The following is a 10,000-nucleotide window of genomic DNA, read 5'->3' on the forward strand; positions in this document are numbered from 1 at the left end:
AACAACACAGCTCCCACGGACTCTGAGGACAACACAGCTCCCACGGACTCTGAGGACAACACAGCCTAGACAGGCAGTGAACACTTCATAACTTCACACTTGTTAGTATCGTGTTGACCAAACGTAAAGAAGATGTGTGTGTTGAACCAAAGATCCTTGAATATCCGTCAAACATCTTACAACAAGGGTGTCTTCTTGACACTTCTCAGTCGAAAATACGCTTATAATACGATGACCATTATGGTTTTCTTCAGATCACGTCAGTGGACAACAACAATATTCTAACTTGACGAAGGAGGAATCAGACAAACCCCAGTAGACACAGCTAAGATATATGAAACTCGAAAGGTGTTTTCGGATTATAAGATCCCATAGATAACAGTTGCCAGTAACAGGTATGCCGATCCTGTCATGTATGATGTTGTCACAATTAACTGTCCAGGTTTACTGTACCATACAGGTAACATTTGTGGGAGAGGATTTGCTTTAATTTGAGCATTTACATCTCCAGCTGATGCCGAATAACAGACAAGTACCTACGAAGGCATGACAGTGGGGCCGCAAGTATCCCACGAGGCCATCAGTGCGTCCCCCTACCAGAACAGTAGTGCTCAATATCGAGGTGATTATTAGCAAGGACGGATACACTTACAAGAACGATAACAAAAATCTCAGTCATTCAGCCATGTTTACACAACCAACATTCAGGAAAGTGTTCATTTGAACTGGTAGTTTCTCTCTTTTCGTGACTGATCGAGTGAGTACTATATTTCTTCCCAGTAGTATCAGTCAATGATATCAAGAAAACAAAGTGTGATGTGATTGTTGTTATTGCAATGTATTGAATGCGGATTCGTACAAAAGTTTGCACATCGGCTTTTCGATTCATACCTCAATAACCAAAAGTAGTTGTATATATTAAAGCAGACAAAAATGACGAGATTGATAAACATCCCAGGTTTAGAAATACTTACTGTGACGTGACGTAAATCAGGCGATTGTTTAATTCATGCACATAATTTTACACGCCCACAACGTCAGTAGCCAATCAACGGAGAGTTGGATCATTGGTTTATAGGACCTGTGAATCAAGGCAATATGTGAGAAGGACTGCAACAGTCAGACTGTAACAAACAGGCACAGATATGTGGTGGTTCACTGGTTCAATAAAGAGACTAAGAAGACATTGGCAGTTTCTCCTTTCTGGTAACAGCATTCTGCATTGAAATTATACACATCTCTATGGAGATTAGGAATAGAGATAGCAACGCCTGAGGATACCTCGATTATCCGCATAGAATTCCATTAGGCGTAAAAGGCAAATAGCAATGGAAATAATATGACAGGATCACTGAAGACCAGTGAGTACACTGGATGTTTGTGAAAAGAGAACGCATGTCCTGCTAGATGATCACGTGCCACGATCACGCACTAACTCACCTTACTTGTAATATCATAAATGGATACTCGTCTATACCATGTCTACACAGACACATGCATACAGTCTATACGTATACAGTAATACGCAACACTAATATCTGCTACAAGAATGTGTGACACACGACCTAGTTTTTGGTTCATAGTTCACTCAAAGACCTATTTTATGTCTACATTAGCCCATTCATTCAAGCCGGAAGTTAAATACATTGTACTCCAGCGCCAATATGTATTACTTCTGACACACGGCCTAGTTTCACACACTGCCGACATGGCCATGCTGTACACCCGTCTCATCCTCACAGTTGGAGCTATCTTGGTGGACATATGTCACAAACACGTGGGTAGGTACACGTATCTGACTGTTTTCTTGTTCATCTGAAATTTGCCATTTTATCAGAGTTAATGTAATAAATCTCACACCTCTGTCCCCACACATACAGTCGCTGAAAATAGAACGAGGAAGTAGATTAAACTTATATGTGAGCGGGTAGGACACGCCTCCAGGTATATCCCTGTATCTCTGCATGTTGATAGTAAAGAGTGTGATTTATACACGTGGTTAATTGTTGTGAACATAAAGCATAAACATGAATAAAGAAAAATAACCTATCTCGGTAAATATTTACCTTTTATCAGGTCCTGACTGCGTACTATGTTTATTATATGAAACGGAATAACGAGAATTGTTTCAAAAAGAGTTAGTGGGTGGGTTTAACGCTGGTTTGAACAGTATTTCAGTTACAGCTCGGCGTCTCAGATTGCCAAAGGAAGAAAGCTACAATATAGGCACGTCTTGGACATTCACTTTGGTGAAACCCACGAGCGCGGGTGTGGAAGGACTGACCAAGAAACATGATGAGGGAGAACTGGTATTCGAACCCACAATCAGATGTCTCTGGAAAAGCAAAGAGATGCAACACTGCAGAGTGAATTGCATTGTCGTAGACAACAAAGACACATGTTCCCCAAATCGTGAATAAAGTGACATCAGATGTGTTGTAAGTGATAAAAGCAGTTGAATCAGTCAGATAGGTGGAATACTGGATAGCAGATATTTTTGCCTCCTTAAATGCTCCTTTATTGACATTCACATCCTGTTAGCAAGTTTGTCTCTTTAAGTTGTTTACAGCAATACAGATTCTGTCCATATGGTGAAACATTGGGTAGGACATCGTTCTGTCAACCTCAGTATATCAAGTTACAATATACTAGTATTTACTTCTGTTTCAGTTAATGCCCAGAACTATCAGCTGACGTCATCATGTGGAGGGTCTGTGCAGGCAGGGGGAAGCTGTACTCTGATGTGTTACACAGGAGAAGCTTCACATACAGCTATACAGTGGCTGAATAGAACTACATTCTACAGAGTAAGTCAGGGTAGCTGCAGCTCCACCTCCCCATCTGTCCCAGCTGACTACACCACCTCCTGCCCCAGCTCCACCAACTACACCCTCACCATCAACAACGCCGTGTACGGCAGAGACAGACTCAGCTGGAGGTGTGACTATCAGTTTGGGGGCAGAGCGAGTAACCAGATACAGATAGATGTTCCAGGTAAGTATGTTTGATGTATGTTTAGTTAAACTACAGTGTGACCATCATTAAAAGGACAAAGGGCGTAACCAGATACAGATGGATGTTCCAGGTAAGTATGTTATGTGTATGTTTAGTTAAACTACAGTGTGACCATCATTAAAAGGACAAAGGGCGTAACCAGATACAGATGGATGTTCCAGGTAAGTATGTTATACGTATGCTTGGCTAAACTACAGTGTGACCATCATTAAAAGGACAAAGGGCGTAACCGGATACAGATGGATGTTCCAGGTAAGTATGTTATACGTATGCTTGGTTAAACTACAGTGTGACCATCATTAAAAGGACAAAGGGCGTAACCAGATACAGATGGATGTTCCAGGTAAGTATGTTATACGTATGCTTGGTTAAACTACAGTGTAACCATCATTAAAAGGACAAAGGGCGTAACCGGATACAGATGGATGTTCCGGGTAAGTATGTTATATGTATGTTTAGTTAAACTAGAGTGTGACCATCGTTATTGGAACATAGAGCATAACCAGATACAGATGGATGTTCCAGGAAAGTATGTTTGATGTATGTTTGGCTAAACTACAGTGTAACCATCATTAAAAGGACAAAGGGCGTAACCGGATACAGATGGATGTTCCAGGTAAGTATTTTATATGTATGTTTAGTTAAACTACAGTGTGACCATCGTTATTGGAACATAGAGCGTAACCAGATACAGATGGATGTTCCAGGTAAGTATGTTATATGTAAGCTTGGTTAAACTACAGTGTAACCATCATTAAAAGGACAAAGGGCGTAACCGGATACAGATGGATGTTCCAGGTAAGTATGTTATATGTATGTTTAGTTAAACTACAGTGTGACCATCGTTATTGGAACATAGAGCATTACCAGATACAGATGGATGTTCCAGGTAAGTATGTAATGTGTTCGTCTTGTTTAACTACAGGGTAACCATCACTGTAAGTTTCAATGTGACATACTGATACAGCTGGTTTCAAAGTGAGATTTACACGCAGTAAATTGCAGGGCATAATAATAATATTTTACAACGTCTGATAATATGATTCCTTTCTTCAAAGACACGCCATACGTCACAGTGGTAGGTACTTAAGGATCACACAAACCGTGATACCTTCACTAGAACCACTTAATATGTAGACAATGTCTCCAACCTACCGCCATATTCCATAAAGCTATGTTATAATTCCAGTTCCTCTGAGCAGTGTTACCATTGCTAGAACCACTACATCTGTCTCCTGTGTCGCTGTCTCCAACCCACCGCCGTCCATGACGCTGTACAGAGACGGGATTAGTGTGACCACCAGCCCAGCAGCAGTGGAGGGAAACACTGGCTGGACAGCCACCATCAACTACCAGCTGACAGGCAACAGTAGGAACTCCCTGTACTACTGCCAGGCATCCAACACACAGACTACCGTCAACTCTACCTATTCCTATCCGGAAAGTAAGTAAATGTATAAATGACCAAAACATCATAAATAAACAGGATACATTGACTGATGCCGATGATATTGACACCAATACAAAGGACTTTATTATACTTTGTTATATACTGTATTTTCATATTAAATGCATGAATTCACTTTCTATACAGTTGCTGTCAGCAGCGTGTCCCTTACAACCATCACATCCGCCAACCAGGAAGTTGGGGCTGCTGAGGGTCAACCGCTGACGTTGACGTGTGCAACCTCGGCCAGCTACCCTGCAGCTACTGTCACGTGGTACAAGAACAGTGTTGAGGTAACAGTGGGGATCTCCAGTAACAGCACCACTGGGGTGGCTGTCCAGACAACCAGTACCGTGACCTTCAACTCTGTGGGGAGGTCAGACCTGGGCCACACAGTCTACTGTAGAGCCACCAACATCCACACCCCCTCCCCAGTACAGTCCGACAATGCCCGGGTGGGAGTGTGGTGTGAGTAACTCTCTACTGGATGTTTGATATATACTTGTCAATGAGTCGATAGGTAGAGCTGAATATTAGCCTCAGCCTTAGTTGGTGCACTGACTTGGATGCCGTTGGTAGCAGTAAGGCAGTCATTCAATCTAATTACTTGACAAAATACCACAACGACTTAAACCTAGTCTCATGGTGTGCCTTGATCACAATTATTTCTCCAGCTAACAGCATGTCAATTAAATATAACGGAGACCACGTTGATGTTGATTAACGATCTATGAACATGCTTTATGGTAAATATTATGGTGTAGCCGCAGGTAATGTACTGTACTAAACTGTATGGTAGTAGTAATACACATAATATTACTGCATTGCAGTCGGACCAGAACAGGTTGATGTCACAATGCCAGACAACGCTGCAGCCTTCGAGAACAGAAACCTGACCCTGACCTGTACTACCACAGTTTATCCCAACCTGACCTTCAACTGGGACTACATTGATGGAACACCTGTAGATGGTAGCACAGGGCCTGTGACAGGATCTTCTACCTGGTGGTCACAGACTCTCACCTTCAGGCCAAATAAAGACAAGACCACAGTGAGATGTCAGGTCAGAAACACCAGAACATCAGCAACACAGACTGGTTCTGCATCAATGGATGTCAAGTGTGCGTGTTTACAATTGATTAATAGCAGTTCAGATTCACATTTGAAGTACATGTGAAGGTTGTAAGATCATTTTAGATACAGTGGCGAGCAAAGTGATATATAAAGATGATATTTCCACTGACTCTTGTATGTATTGTGGACACTGTTTAATGAAAGAAGGTAGTGTACAGTGGATAACACCTACTTAACGATTTCAGATATAGTATTGTCCTCCACTGTCACATCCATGCTTTTTGCATTTCTATATACAGTTACTATCATGGCTGTTCCTGTTTCAGACCCACCGCCGGTCCCTCCTTCCATCACAGAATTTCAGACTCTGATGTTTGAAGGAGACACAGAGACTATCAGCTGTTCGTTGACAGGAGGAAATCCTCTAGCTACTATCACGTGGTCCTGTCCGGGCACTGGATCAGCATCGGTCAGTGACAGTGGTCAGACCAGGACATCTGCTCTCTCCTTCGTTGTCAGCAGGAGTCAGAACAGTCAGCAGTGTCAGTGTCTGGGGGCGTGGCAGTATGGAGGATACAACCAATCTGATGTCAGGACATTCAATGTCAGCTGTGAGTACCTTTATCTGTTTCTGGAGGGATTAATAGGTGCAATTGGTAACTCCCCCTCATTCAGTTAAGCTTGGAGTAAAAAGCCTGTTTGATGTAAATGACACCTTTATCAAGCTCATCACATGATCAAAATACAAAAGTCTGTTTTCAGTAAAAAGAAGTCAATACTTATTTCATATAATACCCATTTTATACTGCAGGTCCAAAAAGCCAGCAACCACTCAAAGCCGAATATAACATCACAGGTGTAATAGCAGGAAGTACGATAGGAACCCTCCTTCTTACCTTGCTGATTGAAGGCCTAGTTCTGATTGTCCTCTATAGGAAGGGGTTCAGGTTTGGAAACATCTTGAAAGGTATGTTGTTAAATATCATGTTTACCTAACAACAGTATTGCACGTAGAGTGAAAAGGTGATTTGTCGATATTTCATTGAAATGTGCCTTCAGGAGATATACATGAATGATATGCGTGAAAGTGAGATTACCTACGCATCTAAATCAGCACTGACTCAGAATGAGCACATACAGTTTGGGAATGTAAATGGAATTGATTATAACACAAACTGTTGTTGATATTTCTTGTATTAAGTCATTGACGTTTCACATTTCATATTCTCCCTTTGCAACATGTTTAATGTGTGTATTACAGGGTACTATATAATGCATTCTCTTCTTTGCAGGAGCTGCTTTACACAAAAGGTAGACTAAATGTATGAATAAAACGTTTTGAAATATTTTCTTTTGTAATAAGGTAGATGTCCTTTAAAATCAGAAAACAAATCATATATTGAAGATGTTCCTTTCCATTATTAATTGCCATAAACAGACCTCTCTTTACTTTTGTAGCACAAGGAATCCCGAAAAAGAAGAAATGGAAAACATAGGATATTCATCCTTGGGTAGGTTGAAGTCAGCAATGTTCGTCAGATAGATTGTTTTGTTCACAAATATGACTGTTTCTACTCCCCCCTAACACCGTTATTGTATGTTCGTACTGATTTGTTACAGATCACGTCAAAAGTCCAGCTCAGTACCCAAGCATGGATAAAGAGGCTTCGGAAAAACAACATTACACACAGTTGAAGATTTATGAGAATACAAACGGTAGATGGATACTTTGACATTTTATATACTATAGCAGTTCTCAGTTGACAAACTCAGTTGAGGTACTGCCAGATCATCGGTGTGCTATTAAACGTTGTGTTACGTTTACACAGATGTGTAACATTTGAATTTGTTCTTTGTAAATGTGTCACGAAACATATTTTCAGTCGAGCCCAAATCAGAGACAAGTACATACGAAGACATGACAGAAGCTCCTCCAGTATCGTACGAGTCCATCAACGCATCTCCATATCAGAACAGCGGCGCTCAATCTCGAGGTAACCATTATTTAGAATATCTATACCCCTGAAAAGAATGAAAGGTTGCATAATATATTGTACACAAGAAGTCATTTAAGTTTCAAAAGGAAACATACGTTTCCTCCTGTGTCCTGATGTACAAAACGTTTACCCTGTCATCATTTGATAACTTGAAATTAGTTTCCGGGTCTTCATTCCATGTGATGCAGTTTCAGATCCTGACTATGGGAAAAAGTAAACAAGCACTGGAAGCGATGATATCACTGGACGGGAAAATACGGTGCGGGAACTGAAAATTATGTTAATCTTTCATATAGTGTACATTTTTACGTCAAAATATGACTGTTATCTTATGGTATTAAATATATTATCTGCTTTGCATTAAATTAACATATATAAGATAGCTACGCGATAAATCGCGAACGACAATAAAGAACGAAGTGTCATTTCTGGAGATTCGAACATGCGCTCGCTACTTGATGACATCGTATATAAGACGGGGGGGGGGGGGAGTGTCTTGTGAGTTGTGCCCCATAGATGAACCTGAGCAACGCAGATAAACGCGATGGCCGAACGATCGCATCCAAAAGCGGGAGAGATGTGACAATGGGTATTGGGAGAAAAGGTACAGATAATCGACGTGAAGATTGATAGAATATACGGGAAATACCCACCTGTGCATAACGTGGACTTGTCTGACATTGCCGAGGGCGGATTATATTGAGAAAGTCACCCCTCATGATTTTTTTCCCGGCATTGTTTTATTGTACGATAAACAACTCCCTCTCGTCGTTTATTTCTTAAATGGGCGGTCGGGTAGCCTTGTGGTTAAAGCGTTCGCTCGTCACGCAAAAGACCCGGGTTCGATTCCCGACATGGGTACAATGTGTGAAGCCCATTTTGGGTGTCCCCGCCGTGATATTGCTGGAATATTGCTAAAAGCGGCCTAAAACCATACTCACTCACTCTGTTTTTCTTAAATACCACGACAGACTCTTATATGAACTTCCAAAAGTCATTAAGACTTATAACAGCGATAATCGCACACGATCATTACTTATTAATCAGATTGCTTGTTATCCAAAACTGTCTGTGAGTCCTGGTTATGCTATTTAACATCCTGCGCGCTCGATAAACTCACACTCCTGACTGATCCTTACGTCAATAGCAGCCAAGTGTGTTGCCGCGACTGTGAATTTACATATTATAATCGTTTGATCGTAAAACGAATTGTTTCGTCGATTTAAGATATTTATATGTCACAAAATGTGAACTAAAGGCAACTTTATGAAGACAAATTTTGCCATAAGTTTTGATTGTCCATACCTTTGAAAGTGGTCTTTATGATAGTTTGATGCTTTGGTGTGCAGGTCTAAAGTGATACGGCTGTCTGTTGACATTTTATGCATGTTGTATCCATTCTCTTTGTGCCTTACTTGTGAGGACCCATATACATGGCTTGACGTTGTATATGATTTAGTATCGCATTTAATTACATATTTTGCTTACCATAGGTTATAAAGAGGCACCTTAATTGCCTTGTTTGTTTTGGATCTAATACTTACAGGAAATAAACAGTGATTCCCACTAAATAAATAGTGTTTAGTTGATGTTTGCCATTCACTTTTGTAGTGAATTAAAGTAACAACTTACTTTTCATAAAATACCCTTGTACGTATACTAGTATCTCATAAGCATGTGGAAATTAATCACTCTCAAATAGTGATAATACCAGGTAGGTCTATCCTTTCACGCTGGTGGCAGTGAAAGGAATTAATTCACTTTAAAATTCATGTATATAATACACCTTATTTCATGTTGAATATATCAATTTCTGCTGCGCCGCTTCATTGTGATGATAGATTTATCTAAAATATGTGTCAGTCTGTTGCGCTGTTATACACTCCAGTGGACATCCTTTGAAGTATTCAAATTCAATTCAAATTAAGCATTTATATAACGCTACCCATCCAGACATACTGCCTGCTCAAGAGCGCTCACTCGTATGCTCTTTTGAAGAGGATGATCTTGATTTTTGATAAAAAGGTGTTGACATCTTCAGATCCCCTGACATCAACGGGCAGTGCATTCAATAGAGTTGCACCTGCTTTTCGGAAGGTTCTGTCACCATATGTTGTTCTGCTGGTTGGTGGAGCAGCAAGCTGTAGTCGGTTTACAGATCTCAGTGTTCGTCCAGGTTGTAAAGGGCATTAAGTTCCTGGGGATAACCCATGGATCAATTTGTAGACAAACATGATCAGCTTGAACACGATCCTGAGTCTCACAGGTAGCCAGTGCAGCTCTTTCAGGACGGGTGTAATGTGTTCAAGCATTGCCGTCCGTGTGACGAGTCTGGCAGCAGTGTTTTGCACACGCTGTGGTCTATCCATAAGATGTTGATTGATACCACACAGCAAGTCTTGTTGTTAAAAAATGCATGGACTAGGCACTTGACTGATGCTGTGTCTAAATATCTTGCTATCTGTCT

General features: G+C 40.8%; 1 protein-coding gene across 1 annotated transcript; it reads left to right on the plus strand.

Annotated features, from left to right (window-relative positions):
* Positions 1–1,654: 1,654 nt before the first annotated feature.
* On the plus strand, positions 1,655–7,889 carry LOC124125652 (hemicentin-2-like). The gene is made up of 12 exons (XM_048385161.1): positions 1,655–1,781; positions 2,671–2,994; positions 4,205–4,459; positions 4,610–4,930; positions 5,293–5,583; positions 5,863–6,147; positions 6,348–6,503; positions 6,829–6,847; positions 6,995–7,047; positions 7,157–7,252; positions 7,420–7,530; positions 7,722–7,889. The coding sequence occupies exons 1-12, from the start codon at positions 1,709–1,711 to the stop codon at positions 7,748–7,750; spliced, it is 2,013 nt and encodes a 670-aa protein (XP_048241118.1). The 5' UTR covers positions 1,655–1,708; the 3' UTR covers positions 7,751–7,889.
* The last annotated feature ends 2,111 nt before the right edge of the window (positions 7,890–10,000 follow it).

This window comes from Haliotis rufescens, unplaced genomic scaffold (assembly GCF_023055435.1).
Source record: "Haliotis rufescens isolate VD_foot unplaced genomic scaffold, xgHalRufe1.0.p SCAF_541, whole genome shotgun sequence".
NCBI lineage: Eukaryota > Metazoa > Mollusca > Gastropoda > Lepetellida > Haliotidae > Haliotis > Haliotis rufescens.